This window comes from Rhinolophus sinicus, chromosome 14 (assembly GCF_057876585.1).
Source record: "Rhinolophus sinicus isolate RSI-liver-muscle chromosome 14, RSI-T2T, whole genome shotgun sequence".
NCBI lineage: Eukaryota > Metazoa > Chordata > Mammalia > Chiroptera > Rhinolophidae > Rhinolophus > Rhinolophus sinicus.
The window spans coordinates 24476228-24494820 of NC_142514.1; the positions used below are offsets into that span (position 1 = coordinate 24476228).

At 49.3% G+C, this 18593-nt stretch overlaps 1 protein-coding gene across 3 annotated transcripts in view; it reads right to left on the reverse strand.

The window, feature by feature from the left end:
• Positions 1-134: 134 nt before the first annotated feature.
• The window catches only part of KIAA0319L (KIAA0319 like), an 89358-nt gene continuing 70899 nt past the window's right edge, over positions 135-18593 (reverse strand). For all 3 annotated transcript variants that reach the window (XM_019726497.3, XM_019726494.3, XM_019726495.3), the window contains exons 13-21: positions 16748-16896; positions 15557-15708; positions 15093-15231; positions 13415-13574; positions 9487-9629; positions 8583-8705; positions 7958-8048; positions 7146-7237; positions 135-1421 (exon numbers count right to left, since the gene is read on the reverse strand). In XM_019726497.3, coding sequence (XP_019582056.2) covers positions 1234-1421; positions 7146-7237; positions 7958-8048; positions 8583-8705; positions 9487-9629; positions 13415-13574; positions 15093-15231; positions 15557-15708; positions 16748-16896 — 1237 coding nt within the window. In that variant the 3' untranslated portion in view covers positions 135-1233. The remainder of the gene's footprint in view (positions 1422-7145; positions 7238-7957; positions 8049-8582; positions 8706-9486; positions 9630-13414; positions 13575-15092; positions 15232-15556; positions 15709-16747; positions 16897-18593) is intronic.

The window sequence follows — 18593 nt, forward strand, 5'->3', positions numbered from 1 at the left end:
CCAGCAGCAGCCAGCCCCACTGGCCACAGCCAGGACTTCCTGATTGGAGGCCATCACGTCACAGGGGTGCACAGGTGGCTGGACCCGTGATACAGGTCAGTGATAGAGCACAAAGCACACGCAGCAAGCACGTGTACAATTAAATAGCATGTTTAATCATCTCACAGCAGACAGTAGTGTAGTATAAACTGTAAGTTTCTTTTTAAAAAGTGACTCCCCAAAGCTCCCACACCTCAACACCCGTGGCTGAGGAACCGGTGAGAGGGCTGGAGGGATTCAGGAAGTCTGTTCCAAGGAGCTGAGTCTTTCCAGATCGAGGTTGCCTTGTGAGGAGCCGAGAGCCCTGTGAGGAGGTGATCCCCACACACACACTCCAGCACACACACACACATGCAAGGGACACAGAAGACACGTAGACGCAGAGGAAACCGCAGTGGGGCAGTCGCACACATGTGCTCTCATGCCATCACATTCCAGTCCGTTTGTGGCTGTCTCTTCTGGGCACAGGGAGTGGTGGCCTGAGCCCTGAAGTAGCCAGCGCTGGTCAGGAGGAGAAGGGGGAGGCAGTCTGTGTCCAGCCTAGCTGTTCTGACACAACAGCCCAGCAGCCAGAGGGGACCCTCTCCATTCCTGAAACAGCCAGTTCTCCCCAAATCTTGGGCCAGACACCATTTCTGCACTACCAGCCCGGCATCAGTGGTGAGAAGGGGGTGCCACTTCCTCTAGACCTAGGGAGGACACACTCCATCCCAAAGAAGAGAACAAAGAACATGCCGGCAGGCTCTTAGAGCCAGGAAGCTGGTGGTGCTTGGTTCTGTAGCCAGGGGAGGGGGGCACAGCCAGGCCTCGCTGTGCAAGTGCCCTGGCAGCAGCAACACTGCCGACAGGGAGCTGGAAAGGAAGCCAGGGGCTGGCTCTGTCCACCCTCCGAGGAGGGGAGTGTTTGCAAAAGAGGAGGCCCTGAGGTGAGGATATTGGGGTGGGGGTGGGGGGCTACCAAACAGGTTTAAAGAGGAAACCTCTTCGTTCACAGCTTTGTTCAGGGGTTCCCGAGAATGTCTCTCTGGGTTCAAGTACCAGCAGCTCTCATTGGGGGTGTTGGCAGGAGTGACCAGCGGAGGCTGGGATGGGAGGACAGCTGCCCACTGAAATGGGAGGTATGAGAACCAGCCTGGCATGCTCCGGACCCGGGCCCTGCCAGCCCTACCCTGAGGACACAGATCAGGTGGCTGGCTATAAGAGCTCCTCCCGTGAGCTCCTGGCCTTCAGCGGGGTCTGCCCGTTGGGCACAGAGCCATTCTGACCATGCAGGAGTTTGCCCTTCTCTCGGTCTGGCCAAGTGAAGATGGCGTCATCGCTGTCCAGCTCCGACTCTGAGTGCATCAGGCTGCTGCTCAGCATTGGGCCTTTCTGTTTGATGCCTGCAAAGGAGACAAGACAAGGAACCCCAGCGTCAGGAGCACAGACTCCCCATGCTTGCGCCACACCCGGTACCCTCCGCCCAGCCTGAAGAGGAGCACAGGGACAGGAAGTCGTTGTCCCCTCCGCTGGGAGGGGCAGATGGGAAGGAGGCGTCCTGGCTAGATGGAACCGCGAAGTCAGTAAACGAGCCCAACAGTTATGGTGCTGCCTGTTTATCTCCAGTAGCTTTGGTTAGTGCCACCCAATGACATTCTCTTTTAAATGGACAATGTTTCATCTCCCTTTATGAACAGGGGTTCTACGAGAGGCAGGAAAGCACAACAAACAAGAACTCAGGCTCTAGAGCCGCTTTCACCGTGTCCCGCCTCAGCATGGATGTGAAGTGCTCACCAGAGTTCCCGACACTGAGTAAGGACACGACTTCGCTCTACGGAGATGCGTGCTCTGGCTTCACTGAGGGGGACCGGGGTGGGAGGGCAGGCACATGGCTTGGGAGGTCTCTCCTGCAGGGGGAGCCTGACTGGACGAGGGGCTCTCAGAGACAGTCCCAAGCCGTCAGCTCATCAGAACACACAAACAAGGACCCATAAGGAGCAACTGAGGTCAGAAAACATGTCTAAGATTCTGCAAGCCACAGAAGTCACCTTCACTACACTTATGCCTACGGCTGTGCAGAGACCACGCCATACCATGTGGTCTGGTGATGGCTTTAGGGCAGATCCCACCTAACAGCAAGATGGCTGCCCTCTGGCTGGTGCAAATACTATTCCAGAGAAAGCAAAGGTAGGCTGAGACAGCAGGACTAGAAATGGGAATTGCCAACAGGGAGAACCTGGCTTGGCCGTGCTCTGGGCCCTGGCACTGCCCACCCCCAGGAGCTATCCTACCTCCTGTCTTAAAAAGGTGACCAGTCAGGTGAGGTGTGTTTGAACGCTCATCATCCAGCAATCACTCTCCCTCCTGTGATCCCACACAGATCCCCAGGAAACACTGAGAGTGCCTGAAAGGATGCTCAGCATTCTGCCCTTTCCTGGCCAGACAGGACTAAAGGCTGGGAATGCTCAGGGCACCCAGGCTCTGACTGCATCTGTCACTCGGGACCACGCCCACGCAGACAATGTCCGTGTGCTGGTCCATCTGCCCAGTGTGCTCGGGCTCAAGCAAGGAGCTTCCCCAGCCTTGACCATGTTAGGGGTACAGTTCTGGGACATGGCTGCACAGTCACGTCCCCCACTGAGCCTCAGCGGCCAGAGCAGCAGGGCCAGAGAACGTCAGTATCCTGGGCTTCTCCGGTGGCGGGGGACAGTGGCCAACAAGAACCAAGCCCAGTGGAGGCTCAAGACCCTCAAAACCCCTGCTTTGCCGCTGTAGATGAAACACTCAGCCCTGCCTCTCTGTGCCCTCTAGGGACTGTCTCCTCCTAGGACCCACTGATGCTTCCCTTCCCCACAGCCCTTCCGGGCCACAGCTGCGGTGGACAGGAGCCTGAAGGGGAGACACGTGCTCCTGGCTCCACAGCACATAGCACTCACCCTGGGCCCTCCTGCCACGGGCTCCCACTCTGCTTGAAGAACTGGGTGGATTTCACCCACTAAGCAACACAAGTTGGGAAACTGGTAACGTCAATGGCAGCTCAACAGACACATGTATGACTCAGCAATTCCTTTGCTAGGTCAACACCTAACAAATCCGCACGTCTGTTCACTAAAGGACATGGAAGAGGAACACTTAACAGCTGCACTCATCACAGACAAAAATGGAGAAAAAGCAGCCGCCCATCAATATTGTGCCAGACAAATAAAAACATTCACACAATGGAAATTACACAGCAATGAGAATGAACGAACTATTGCTATGCCTAATAACATGGATGAATGTCATAAATGGAATGTTGAGTGAAAGGAGCCAAACACAGTGATGCCATTTATATAAACTACACCGAGATACAAGAAATAAATGGCGGGGGGGAGGCAGTGACTGGAAAGAAGCACAAAGGGGGCCCTTCTTGGGGGCTGATTCCATGGGCATATTCACTTGTGAAAATACAGTAAGCTGTGTTAATGATTTTCTGTACGTATTAGGTTGAACCACAAAAAAATGTCATTTTTATAGGTCAGATACCAGTAATTCCATATGGTTCAATCTAATATACTTCAATAGAAAATTTTTTTTTATCAACAGAATAGCAAAACCAAACCAAAAACAACAGCTGCTGAATGTAAACCACCTCTCCTGAGGCAGGTTCCCCCACATTCTGCCCGGAGGCTCGCTCAGGTGGGACCGCTCTACATGTATTTCCACAGTCACTCCTCATCCAAGCTTAACTTGGCTCCCAGCAAACACTTCCACGTACATCATGCCCCACTAAATTTACTCTTCAAGCTGAATTTCTTTTACAATACGTTCTCGAATCCCATTCCCCTCATCCCACTAGTGACCCTGCTCTGGGCCGCAGCCACTAATCCGCAGAGCCCAGAACAAGTGCTCCACCAAATCCAAGGGGCTCTCCCTGCGCTCCCAGTTAGACACCCCACAAGAGAAGAGCCTGAGGAGCCTCCTCTAGTCTCATCTTGGTTACAGATGACCACCCTGTGGCTCCCTTGCCTGCCTGTCCTGTCACTGTCACTAGAAGCCTGCCTGCCATACTGCCATCAGGCTCCCTTCCCACTTTGCCTTTTCAACCCTGCACTTCTTTGTACCACCACCCAGATTTTCCCTCCCTGCCTCAGAAGAGGTCTCCTAGTTCCACTTGTCCCCCTCTCTTCTTTCTCTCTTCTATGCCCCAGTCCCTCCTTTATCTTCTGGATCTGCCCACGGACTTGCTGGAACCCCATCTGAGAAAGCCCCTGCCCTCTCACCCCCGTCCTGTTTCACTTTTCAGTGCTCAACTAACTCAGGGACTTTTAAATACTTAGGGCCTCCATTTCCTCACCTACTCACTTCCTAAATACCTGGCATTTCACATCAGCTGTCGTCGACCATGCTATTCTAGCTCTTTAGGTGACCAGAAGCTGTTCCAGTGTCGTCAGTTCTCATCCTTTTCCTGTGCAGAAGCAAACGCTGCTGGCCACTACCTGGTGATGCCCCTCTTCCCTCCACTGCCATTCCTGGGCTGCTCAGCCCTGGACTCTTCTCTCAGCCCTCAACGTTCTCCCAGAAGGCATGTGACCCACTTCTGTGGCGCTCACCAGCACGTGGAAGATCCCCACACTGACACTTGCAGTACAGTTTAATTCCTCTTCCCCACACTGTCACTGCACCAGATGTGCTAATTCCCTCAACAGTGCTCTCACTCTCTGTCTCTCCCGCTCCGCCATCCCAAGGACACTATGCTGGCTGAGCCATCATCACCTCTTCCTTGGACCAATGCAGAAATCTTGCTGGCCTTCACCTGTAATTTTTTCCTTTCAATCAATTAAATGTTGGCATTAGACTAATTTTCCTAAGCCAGCACTTTCAAGATGTCATTTCTCATCACCATCAAAATAGTGCTTAACTCCTTAGGCAGATGTTCAGATCTTGCCACAATTTGGTCCTTTCCATCTTCCAGCCTCATTTCCTCAACCCCATTCATAACTGCCCTAAACCAAACACTCGATCTGCCACATTTCTTTTCCAGTCTTTCTCATCTCAGTGAGTAACATCAGCCAGCCCACAGATACTCAAAGAAGGAGGATGGGGACCAGCCTTTACTTGTCCTTTTCTCTCACACTCCTCAGCCAACATACTATGAATCTTCCCCCAAAGTGCATTTGGACTCTACCTGCCTCTCTTTATCCCATCATCTCTCTACCACAAAGACATTCTATAGAATGTCCTCTCACCTACTCTCGACCCTCCCAATTCCTTCATACAGCAGCCATAGTTGTCTCTTTAAAATGTAAATAAAATTGCACCATTCACCCCCTTAGAAACTATCTGTAGCTCCCCACTGCTCTTAGAAGGAACCCACAACAAGGTCCTGCTCTCTGTCCAGCCTCATGCCACTTGCCCCTTGCTCACCATGTCCAGCATGTCGTGTCACCCTCTACTTCCTCAAATGTCCTCTGCTCCTTCCAGCATCTGGTCCTTCACCGACTTGCTCCTCTGCCTGGAATGCTATTTCCCAAAGTCTTCACATGACCAACTCCTACTCGTCCCTCAGGTCTCAGCTTGAGGATTATTCTTTATAAAGACCTTTTTAATTATCACATTTTTGTGTATTTGTACATTTAACGTCTATCTGATATAAGCCACATAAGAGCAGAGTCTGGCTGGCTGACCATAATTTAAGTGGTGTCTGGCATAGGACCTGGTATACAGTGGTCTCCACCCATATTCACAGATCAATAAGATACAGCCCCTGCTCTCAAGGATTTCACTGACCGGTAAGACAGACAAGTACATAACTAATATAATACTGGGAAATGCTGAAACACGTGGGAGGAAGATGAGCACGACGTTAACTAGCAGGTTAAGGGAGGGTTGAGAAGGTAGGAATCAGCAGAAAAGAGAAATCAGCAAGAAGGAAGAGCTCAGAAAAGCGAACTGCTCCAAGCTCACCAAGGCCATGCCTACCAGACCCAAGTAAGTCGCTGAAAGGTTTTCAGGGGTGGGAAAACCTTGTCAGAGTAACACACAAACAACCTTGGCTGCTGTGTGGAGGGTGGGCTGTGCATGTTTTCACCTCCAGACCTCCGTTTTTGGTATTCGGGTGTGGGATGGATGCTCTGGCTGCACTTCTCTGGTTTACAAGCCCCACCACCTGCAGGTACCACCCCTCAGCGTTCTCTAACCGAGCTGCCTGGGTGCAGAGTTCAGACTCCCTCGAGCGTTTCTTTTCTTCTGATAAGTCTTTTCTCCCTCACTGGACTGAAATTCTGAGGAGAGAGCTTGTGTCTTAGAACTCTCTATATTCCCTCTACAACCTCTCCTAACACAAAGCTTTAAGTGTGAGAGATGCTGAATACTCTGTATAGTAGTAGTACTACCTGCAGAGGGTTTAGGAATAACTAGAGTCCAGTTCCCATTAACAGATGATGCCTGTCCTGTGGCATCCACGATGCATGGAAACCTCACCAATGACTGAGCCCAGCTGAGCAAGGGAGGCTCTACCATCCTGACCCTCCTCACCCCACCACTGAAAGCCATCTAGTGATGGTGCTAGGAGGCATCTCATGCAGTTGGCAGTTCTTGGGTGGGAGGCACCTGACAGGTGAGCCCGATGCACCTGCATAACCCTCTGTTGCTGTAAGACAATGATGGAGCCTATGCATCTATCTGCCAAACACAGGAGAGATGGGAGAGAAAGAAAGGCTGGCTGAAAGGTCAGCTGGCAGACACTGGCTTTGATCTCACCTTGTCTGCCCAGAAAGGATAGACAGGTCAGGCATGAGAGACCAGTCCCTGAGCCTGACTACAAGGGGCAGCTTCAAAGGCTACAAGGCTAAGCTCCAGGCCAGAACCATGAGGGGTATGAGCAGGCAAAGGAAAGCAAGTGGCCCAGCCCCTCTGCAAAGAAAGGACAGCTAAGAAGCAAGCCCTGGCATGAGAGCTCGTCCAGCAGGCAGCTTCTGCCAGCGCAGGGCCACGTCGACCCTCAGCCTTCATCAGGCAGGGAACAAAATGCTTTTCTAGCACAAAAAGCTGTTAGTGACACATTTAGGAGGGGATAGTGACAGTGGCTCTTCACAGGGAGAGTGCACAAATCTAGATGCCCCCAGTCCTGTTCCCAGGGTCACTACCTGCTCGGGAGGTTGGCTTCAGTTCCAGGCTTTCCTGATCTGTAGCGTCCAGGATCTTATACTTGCTTTTTCTCTTGGGTTTTCCTTTTTGCCTGAAAAACACAATCCCCTCCCTGCTCAGGAAACAGGCTGTGTGTGAACCTCAGGTAGCCCACCACAGGGTGACAGCCAGGTGGCGTGCAGGGCCCCATCTCAGGCGGCTGCTTAGTGGGGGGCTCTCTCCCCACTTCTCAGCCAGGGAAGATGGTAACTGTAATCTGTTCTTCAAATAATCCTCACCAATTCTGGGCAAAGGGCAAGGGAAATATGAATATTAACAACGAAAAACATATAATGTTATGATTATACAGGACTAGATAGGAAGGTTCAAATGAAACGCATAATGCTAATCATGACTAACCTACGTGAAAACATGTACACACGTGAATCCCAACTAGAAAAGAAAGCAGAAAACATGAAGAACTCGTGTGTTAAGGTGGTGAAGCTGAGGTGTGGAGTGTTAAAGGACACACACCCTACAGATGTGACCCAGCTTGACATCTAGGCCCACCCATTCCCACCCGGCTACGTTGCCCAGGTTCCAAATCACTGGTGCCAGCCACTGGCAGAGGAGTGTGTGTCCGCCCTCACCAGTGTTGAGGTGAGGAAAACCCTTCTGCGTGTGCCTTGCATGGGCCAAGCCACTACCCCAGCGACGGGACGGGTACACCCCAGGACTCAGCACTGTCCCTGTGCAAGGGACCGGATACCCCTCTGAGGAGTCACTGTGTGACTGGAAGCCTGAATCAGTTTCCAAGGAGAATCCATCTTACCTCTTGCAACAACAGGTCACAGTCCAGGACAGGATTCCCAAGGCAACAACAATGACAAAAGAAGCAATGATAACATATAACACGCTCCACTCTGTCAAGAAAAACAAATGGTTAGGGCTGTGGAGAAAGAGGCTAGAGGGAGGTCTGGGCTGCTCCCACCTTGGGCAAGAGGTGGCTTCACTCTGTAGACAAGAGTGACCCCAGGGCTCCCAGGAAGGTGAGACCTTAAACCTTTTGAATTGCCCAGTTTTTCAGGCCCTCCACTGAGACCCTGGGGCAGTGGGGTGGCTGTAAGGAGCTTCAAGGAGGGAGGGGGACAGAAAGCTGAGGGCTCCCACTAGGCTGTCGCATACAGGCACTCCACAGGACAGGAGCCACTGCGGCTGGCCGACAGGCTGCAGTGTGCAGCTGTGGGACTTAAGCCTGGTTCTTAACAACTGCTTCAGAGCCTTCCTCTAACCTGGAACAAGTGTGGAGGAAGGCAGCAAAATTCCTGTGCAAACACACAATACACAAAGTTCTCCTCGCTTGCTCAGCTGCCTCATATACACCAACACCCACCCATTCAACTCACAGCCACACTCCGTGCCAAATTAGCTGGCACCGTCCCGAGCAGAAATCTCACCACAGTTGCTGTCTCCATCCCTCAGCTGCACCTTGATGAAATTCTCCATCCAAAAAGGGTCACAGATGCAGCGTTTCGTGAACGAATCACAGTGGCCATGCTCAGAGCAGTTCAACTGGCATGCTGGAAGTAGCGGGAAAGGGACAGTCAACAGGAGTCAGAGCTGGGGGTGAAGAGGGGACCAGCAGCTGCCAGCTCCCGTGCAGGTGTGAAGGCACCCCGTTCAGTGGCCTGTGGTGACGGTTCCTGAAGACCCACCCCAAGAGCTTAGAAAGGCCACTGGAATGGTTCCAGACTGTGTTGTACGTGACGTTTCTCTACATCAGCAGTTCTTAATCTTTCATGTCCCGTAGACCCCCCTTCTCTGAATAGTTTAATTGCCAAAATAAAATACAGAATATTACAAAGGAAGGCAATTACATTGAACATGTTTTTGAGACTATAACTTTTAAAAATAATAAACGTGTGCCTTTATTAAAACATTAAGTAACAAGATCTAGAAGTGGGTCTAACAACTGATAAGTTTGAACTAGTGATAAGTAAAAGTGACATTTCATCATGTGTGGTACGAAATTACTGTGATTTCTACTGCCTCAAAGTCAGAGGTTCTGTTAATAATACCGAAGTTTGTCACCTACCTTCATAATTGAAGGAAATATGAATTTCAGTTAGAAGTTAATGAAAGAAAGATGTCATTTTCCCCACTCACAACGCACAGCCCCTCTGAACGCTGTCGCCGGGCCCAGGGGCCCCAGGTTGGGAACATGTGCAATGAGTCGGGACTTCTTCATGGTGACAGTGGTGGAGTGGAGATGACCTCCATGTTCCTGGAGGACAGGACGGACCCCGAGCGCAGGGGCGGCTGACAGGTGAGGCCCGGTTCCCAACGTCCACAATTACTCACTGACAGTGTTGACCTCCAGGGCTCTGAATATCAGGAAATGCTCCTTCTGCTTCTGCAGCTCATTCTTCAGCATCGCTGCCACCTCATGGCCTTTGAAGATCTGGTGAGGAGGCTCGTTTTGAACAAAAAATACCATCTTGGTGCTGCAGAGACAGGCAACAGTCTGAATGAGTGACGCTGTCAACAAGTGCAGCAGTAGCCGCCCTGTGCTAAGGACCGTCTGCTTGTGCCAGACGCTGTACGAAGTATTACACGCATTTTCTCACAACAAGCCCGTGAGAAAGGTGTTGTCCACGTCAGCTCCATTTTACACAGGACAACATGGGGGGCTCAGAGGGGTTCAGTAACTTGCCCAAGGTCACACAGTTAATTATGGCAGAGCCAGACCCCAACCCTGACATGTCTGACATTTCTAAAGGCCTGTGCTTTTACAACTGCCCTAAGCTGCTGCGGCTAACAAGAGGACCCATTCCAAACAGGTACCTAGAGACCAGGAAAGTGGGGATTTGGTTCTGACTACATCCCGGCTGTCAGCCTTTTAACAGCTAAAACTGCAGTGCTATTGGTTTCGTGCCTGGGTTACTTGTAAGAGAAACCACAATGCTTTGTAAAATGTAAGTTATTAGGCGGCATCAAAGCATTATGCATAGGCCAAAACAGCCACAAGGATCGCTACTGTGACAGCAACAGGAAAGACTCCACAGTGGTACGGCTGACGCAAGGTCACAATACTCCCCACCCGCAGTCAGTCTGCTTTCTGTCAGTTTCTATCCGAGGCAGACCATGTATGAACTCACATCTGGGTGGCACAAAACCTATTCTCTGCAGCTTGGCCTCCAGTTTTGTTAGCCTGCTTCCTGGCTTCATGTTAGTGTCACAGACGGAACCTTCCCAGTCAGTAGGTCGGTCACACTGGGTTTATAGATGTGCCTCAGCACCTGGGTGGCTGGGTGGGACCTGAGTGTCCCAGAGGCCCTGGGCCAGCTGCTTACAGTGTAAGTCTAGTTATCCCAAAGTGCCATGTAAATAGTAGTATTTTCCATGTGTGGCATGGCATGAAAGTTCCGGAAGCACTGTCATAAACAACTTTCCAAAAGCTTACTAAACAGGGAGGCCAATGATGAGGTATCATAAACTCCAGAATCAAGAAACAAATCTGTACCATAAAAGATGTGTGGTCCACATCTCATTAGTTTCTCATCCATGATTACAGTTTCAATTTCTATCTATATACTAATAACCCTCAAATCGTTATCTCCTCTTCCCATGTCTCTCCTGAGTGACCAAATCTTTTATCTGCAAATGCTTGCTTGAATACCTACAGCAGATCTTCTACAGGCACCTCAAATCCAACATGTCTCAAACGTATAATAATTATTGAGTACTCACTGTGTGGTGGGGACTACACAAACATTATCTTATTGGAGCCTCAATAACAATCCTATAAAACGGGTAGTAGATTTTTCACAAGTGACAGAACAGGTTCAGAGAGGTGAAGTACCCCGTCTGGTGGAAGGCCTGTGCTCTTTCCTACTGTCACACGCTGTCTGTCTCCCTCCAGTCACATTCTGCTCCCGAATTCCTCAACTGAGTCACCCGAGTCCAAGCCAGAAGCCCAGCCATCATGATGCTTCTCTCTTCCTCGTGCCCGGTGCTGTGATAGCAAGTCTGCGAGCAGACCCTTCCACTGTGCTCTTACCAGCACTCCGGCTAATGTCTTTCCACTGCTTCTACCCAGCCAGTTCCCACAGCTTGGATCTATCCCAGCTGCCACTTTCTCTGCCGACAACTGGGCTGCTGAGCAGAGCTTATAAAGGAAGTCCTCGTCATCACGCTGTCTCAGATCCGGTGAACCCTAACTGGGGAGCTTTTAGATTTTAGGTGCCCAGACCAACTGAATCATAATCTCGGGTGAGTGAGGCTCGGGTAACGGTACGTTCATAAAAGCTCTAGGTGATTCTGTTATGTAGCTAGGTTTGAGAACCACTGCTCTCACCTAGTCTCTAACCTTGGCTGAGACCCCAATATTGCTCAAAGGCAGTACCCCTTCCTGGAGCTGTTGCCCCCCCATCTACAACCTTTACCACTTTCCTCAGGCTGCTCACCTCATTCCTCCCTCCTCAGAGCAGAGGGCCTTGCCTCCAGTTTCAAAGACAAAATGCAGCACGTTGGTGCCAACGCTCTCTGATTTCATCCTCTCTACCCCTAACGTGCCCATAATAGCTCATCTTCCCTCCTTTCCTCCTGCCTTCAAAGTGGTGCTCCTGCTGTGCCCAAGGCCAGAACCCCAGACCTACCTCCATTTATAACCCACCCCTCCAAACTCCACCATCTCCTTTTCCTCTGCACCTGCTCCTCAGTCTATAAAAATGCTCAAGAATTTCCCATCTTTAAAAGGTGTTTTTGTGATCTTATCTCCCATATTATTTTCAGCACCAACCTCTTCAAAGAGGTGTTATACTTACCTTTTCTGCATCCTCAAACCATAACATGAATTTGCCCCCAACACCTAAGTAGAATGCTCTCGCTATAATTCTGATGATCTTCTAATCACAAACCCAAAAGCCTGTTTTGTGTCCTCATCACACCCGCTTCTCTGTAAGCATCTGAATCCTTTGGTGGCAGCCACCACACTCCCCCGCCTCCACCCCCCCCAACTGCCAGCTCCTCCCTTACCTCCCAGCAGACCAGTCCCACCTGGATTTCCTCCCACCTCTGACTGCTCTTTCCTAGTCTCCTTTGCTGGCAATCCTTTCTTTGCCTTCTCTTTAAATAGTGTTCTCCAGAGCTCGTCCTCAGCCTCCTGACACAGTGGGACTCATGTCCTCATGGCTTTGACTCCTGCTTGCATGCAGTGACGCCCTATCTCTGGCTTTTCCTCCACCCCAGGTTCCGGCCTATACTTGCTACTACCTGATGAAACATCTCCCCATTAACCCCAAATTCAATAGTCAAAACTGAACTCATTACCCTTCCTTCGAAACAGGCTCCTGTATCCCTGATCTCAGTGAACGGCCCTCACCATCTATTCAGGCTTCTATTTCATACCTCATTCACTCCCTCTCCCAAAGGCTCACCACGCCCTATTAATTTACATCTGAACTGCTTTTTAATGTCTTCTGCCATTTCTATCGCCACTACCTTAATTCAGGTTTTACTCCCTTTTCACGAGATGAGGCCCAAAGCTTCCTGATGGTCACCCAGGCTTCTGTCTCTCCCTATTGTTGTGTAGCCTCCACACTCCTGATCGCCCTTTAAAACAAAAAAGTCTAATTTCCTTGCTTTAAAAACAAAAACAAAAACTTCACACACATAAAACAAACTAAGCTGAGTCCTCCTGCCCAAATTATTAAAACTAAAATCCTTGGCTTGCATATAACTTCTCGGTCTACACAGCAGCCTTCTCTCCCACCATGCTCTGGGGCCCAGTACGGCTCTGAACCAGAGGAAACTACTTTCGTACCACAGGATCAGAGCTCATGCTGTCCCCCCATACTGAATTTCCTCCTAGTCCTCCTATGCTTGACCAATGCAAGTTCTATGTCTTCTGGAAAATCTTTGGACTACCCCCTACCCCAACCCTCCTGAAAGAATTCACTGCCCTTGCCTCTGTGCCTCCAAGATACCACACATTCTGTCAAACCCACTCTGTACTGATGATGTATGTTTACTTGATTATTTCCCCTAATAGACTACGGCCTTCAAACAGAATGGACCTCTTCTGACCCTACACCCTGGTACCCTGCTGCAGTGTCTAGTACAGAGCATGTGACCTATACGAGAAGACGAGTTCATTCAAGAAATGGACACCATTGAGTGGTTCCTGGCCAGAGCCCACCTTTATCTACCCACACTAGTTCTCGGCTTGATCATGAAGCCCAGGGGACCCCTAGTCTTTCCTCTTCTCCCCCCTTCATGGCCCAGCTACCTCTGCTCCGTGTACGGCTGAATCTTTTGCACAATGATGTCGGAATCCAGCACCCCCAGGAGGACCCCAATCTGGCGGATGAACATCCCCTTCAGCCTCTCAGTTAGCTGGCTGACGTTGACATCCAAGATGATCTCCACCAGGTTGTTTTTCCTGGGATCTGGAAAGCATGTGCATCAGTCATGGCTTTAGAAGCAGGACAGTTAACACAGACCTGCCACTGCGCGTTTATCTGGGCCCAGGAGAGAAAGTTGTGAGAGCATTCAGAAACGCAACAGACCTCCTTCAAATGGAAAGGGGCGATAATTCCTACTAATGCGCCTGGGGCTGGCTGAGAGAGCTTCAAAAGGACACCTGGTCCCTGTATCAACCTGAGAATTACCATGCATGTGCTGGGGACCAAGCCAAGGCAACGGGGTTTAGTGAAGGGAGTGGCAAAGAGAAACACTTCAAGGTTTGTTTTAAAAGTCTGTCCCCAGTTGGCTTTGCTGAACTCTCCAGGCCAAGTGGAGGTTATCTAACAATCTCTCCTGATCTACATCTGATTCGTGACTTGCTGTACTTTGTCTACAACAATAGGAGGGAAAATGTCCATTCAACAATCTTATCAATAAAGGGAATGCACCTGCCCTACAGGTTTGAAAACGGTAAATACGAAGGAAGTCCAGGCAGCCAACAAACAAGGATGTCCTTAGAGCCACAACAGAGCTGCACGATGTTTTTACAACTCAGAACTGGGAGACCATCGTGCTTTCCTTTTGATTACGTCCTAAAGACTGTTCTACACTTGGAAGTTCAGAGTGATTACTCGGAACACCTCATCCACACCCTCGAGTGTACCATCTGCCCATCCGGATGTCTACTTAACATAATTAGTGGGTTATCTGTGATCTGATTTTACACACAGAAGAGATTTTATAGTGTCTGGCTGTTGCCCTTCAGAGAGATGGGACAAGGAAGGACTGACAGACCTCCCAGGATGCCTTCCCATCTAAGACATCCACACAGGAGCGTGGCCTAGATAATAAAGAGCAGGTTTAAAGTCAACATCTCATCAGATCCTCAGGAATTTATAAAGCTCTACCCCACTCCACACTCCCTTTCTAATACCAAATTAGCCTCAAAGCAAAATAAAAACCTGCTTCTACTTAAGAAGGAAATTTTATTTCTGCAAATCTGGGAAGTGTAAAGGACACCAGTTACTTTACCTTCCCTGGGCTGTCAGATAAAGCCTGAGGCTCAACTTATAAAAATAAATGGTTTCCTGCATCTGGGTGCCGATGAGACATCACGACTCAAGTTATTCCTGAGCTCAGATTCCCCAAGTACCCGGAGCCCTCTCTCATCAGTCACATGGAGGGGAGACCATGCTGGACAGGGCCACAAAGGCCTGGCTCTGACACAACTGCCGTGTGACGCTGAGCAAGCCCCGCCCTCTCTCAGTTTCCGTTTCTCCATCTGAGATGAGCAGGGGGAGGTCCACATTCCTGCGTGGGTAGGAGAGGTAATGTTGGAACAGGCAGTCTCTAACGATCCTTCAGCTTGGGCTTTCTAGATTTTTCAAAGAGCTGGATGTACCATCTGGCTCTGTCCATGCTGGAGGGCAGGGGTCTCCGGATTGAGGCCCTGCTTGGCTGACTCAGCAATTCCACTCAGTGTCATCACTAAATGAACTCACCAGGTTTCACCTCCACAGTGGTCCGGTCTGTGTCACTCTCACCCTTCGCATCAGTCACTTTCAGATGAAATGTGTAGGTTCCCTCGACCAGGTTGGAAAGAAAGAGGACAGGATGGTGGTCAGAGTGATTTAACACCTCCTGTGGGATTGAACAATATGGCTATGCTGCAGAACAAAACCATACTCCTTTGTGGCTGGAGCTGCTGCTTCTGTCATAATGAAGCCCCCTCTGAGCTGGACAACTTCAACTCTGGGCAGTTCCCCGCTCTGTAATGGCACTGCAGCCTATGGCTGCTGGGATCGGGGAAGAGAAAGACACTCTATGCCACACTAGCTTGTAGAGTGACCCTAGGCAAGTCATTTAAGCTCCCCGGATCTCAGAGAGCAGGCCAGGTCTGATGCAAGGAACGCGCCCCATCTCACCACCTTGACCTCGTGCTGCTCTCCGCAACTGGCACGCTTACCCCTGCTGCCGGGCTCCCCTCATCTCGCGTCCACAGGTAGCTGACTATTCCCTTGTCATCTGAGGACTTGGAGCCATCCAGCTGTGCTGTGTCCGTGGGCAAGGTTATCACCACGTTCCCAGTTATCTTGGCTACAGGTGGTTTGTTCATTTCTAATCAAAGAGAGATCACTGAAATAATATCACATTCTGGAAGAAAAGAAATGCTGCTTCGTGATACTTATGGGGAATCAAACATCAAAAGCGTCTTAACTGGAGTACTGTTTCAAAGGCCTATTTGTGCCAGCAAATGACACTGTAGAGTTAAAGCCAGCACTGCCGCAGTTCCTACCGTTCCAGCCCCACCCAGAGAAATGTTCTGCTGACACCTTAAGACAGAGGAGACAAGTGTAGTTTCCTCCTGAATTCTCACAGCAGACCCCCTGAAGGGAATCCATTTCTCTGCCTTGGAGGTGTATGATGGTTGCAAACAAACGCCTACAGTGGATTAAAGCCTCGAAGTTTAGTTTCATCCAGCTGATACCACAAATTCTCTAAAATGTGGCTTAAAATGTTAATCTCTGAACATCTTTTTAAATTCCTTCCTTAGTACTTTAATAGAGAAACAGGAGAGAGAGACCTCTCTTCACCTGGGCCCCACCCACAGCTTTGTTTACACAGGTGTGTAGTGCGTGTCGGGCAGTTATCCCTACTGTCAGCTGATAGCCCTCCCGACTTCATCACTGGCCATCGTGCTTGCAAGTCCGAGCAAGGCCAACCAACTCTCGGCCTCATGTCGGCCTCAGCATGCAGGCTCCTAGGACCAGCACAGGAAGCGACAGTGCAGGACAGTCGTTCTAAAGTCTGACAGCAGATGTCACTGTAGCTAGTGAGAGTCACAGAAACCCCAGGTCTTAGCAGCAGAGGCAAAATAAAAATGCAAAGGAAAAAAACCTTAATTCTTTCCCTATTCAGTAGAGAAGGAAGGAAGGGAGAAGAGGAGGAAAGGAGGGGAACACAAGAAGTTAAAATTCATCTTACATTCACTCTCAATTAAAGGTTGTTTTAGAAAAGCAAATGAATAACAGCTGCTCTTACCCCCAACTTTCTTTCCTACCCTTGTCTCTAATCTGTTTCTGCAGCCAAACAAAAGATGGCGATCCCTCAGGTATCTGACCAGAGGCTGCTGCAGCAACCTGAGGCAGGTAGGTACCTTCTTTGACAATGACATTCACAGAGCTCTGGCTTTGCAGGTCCCTCTCATCTTTGACAGTCAAAGTGAACACGTAGGATCCCACTTGCAGCCCGGTCACAGTAGCGACACTGCTGTTAGCATTCTCGAGCTGCACCCCGTCAGGTCCCCTGGACAAAGAGAGAACCAGAGGGTGGAGTTGTACCTGTCTGCTGCTCTCCTGTCCGACTCAGCAGGAGCAGACAATTATTGCCTCAGCTAAGACATGAACTACTGTTTCCCAGACCTTGAGAGGACAAGTTTAAAAATATTCCACTTGGACAGAGTGTCATTTGGCCCCAAAATACAGACTACCTGCTGATCAGAAAATTCCATTCACCAGTTTTAAACACATCTAGCCTTATCTTTTATATGAGCTTCTAGAACATTCAAATTCTTTGCTGTTCCAATTTATAAAAGGAAGAAAGTGCTCTGAGCAGGTTTCTCATCAAAAGAATGATTTCGGAGTGATGTTTCTGAAAAGCATTTCTGGCTCAGTAGTTGATTCAGCTCTTGCCAGCAAAGAAGCAAAATGAATTTCTTAATCACATGCCAAATTCCTTCCTGCTAAAAAGTCAGGAAAAGGAAATGGGCCAAGGCTGCAGAGGAATTCTCAGGGCAAAACTATCCTCTTCTTAGTGGCTCTGTAAGCAAAGCTCCCTCCAGCTCCTGGACAGGGGCCACAGAGGACCCAGTACACCCCCCTCCTTCCTTCTCCCTGGGGTCTCACACAGCAGGCAGCAATTGGGGGTGAGCTCTGTGCCAACACCCAGGCACAACGCTACACATACCACAGCACTTCTGCTTAAGGATCAAAATGCCCCAGAGCTTTCCTTAAAACTACTGGACAACCAGCGAAATCTGCAAACTTCCCGGTTTTGCTTTGTTTTGTTTTGCTGTTTAAATGTATAACCTCTGACCCTAGTAGCTCCTCCTGAAACAGATTCTCCTTCGAGAAGCTATGCTAAGCACTATTTCCACTGTAAACATTAATAAAACTTAACTAAAAGGTTTATCGGCTGTATCTTCAATAGTTATGATTAAAACACACTGGGCTGAGGAAGGTCAGGTTCTCCAAGAGATAGAAACAAGAGTTGAGGAAAGTAATTTCTAGAATCCAACTCACCAATCGTAAGTCAAGTAGGTTCTTTAGTCAAATTATAGCCCCTTCCCAACCATCTCTAATGTCCTAGCCAAACAACAAAAACAAAAAAACCCAGTCCTATGGTTGCTACCTTTGGAAACAGAGAAATTTAATTCTTTTTTAACTCTGAACTCTTTTAACTCCTCCTTGGAATTCTTTCACATCTTTCGGGATCCTGCATATAATCTGAGTTCCAGTTGTTATGGTTTAAAGGAACTGAAAGAAAACACTGAGAACCAGGAATGGTTCGATTAGGTAATTTCTGTTTAATTAGTATTATGTTGGATACTGCCTTTGACTTCTGGTTACTAACATAATTGGTAAATAATGTCTTTAAGAAAACAACAACAGAGTAATGCTTTCATTTTGTAGATGAATTTCAATTCTTCTTAATAGCTACTCTGCCCAATCCCCCCTGACAGCCTCCTTACCCAGTTAATTTTGAGCAACAGTATTTTTCTGCTTCATTACCCCTTCCATCTTGCCTCTCAAGTGTAATTAAACTATGCGTTTCAGCAGATGGATTGTACCTGTAAAGCACCAGGACCACAAAGCACTATGTGGGGACTAGCTGGTGGTAAGCATTCCTTTTTTTTTACAAAAATTACTTCATATCATTTTCTTATGATAGGAAGTCTGGCTCTGAAAATCCTTCTTCCTCAGTTACCCTCCCCCTACCCCAAA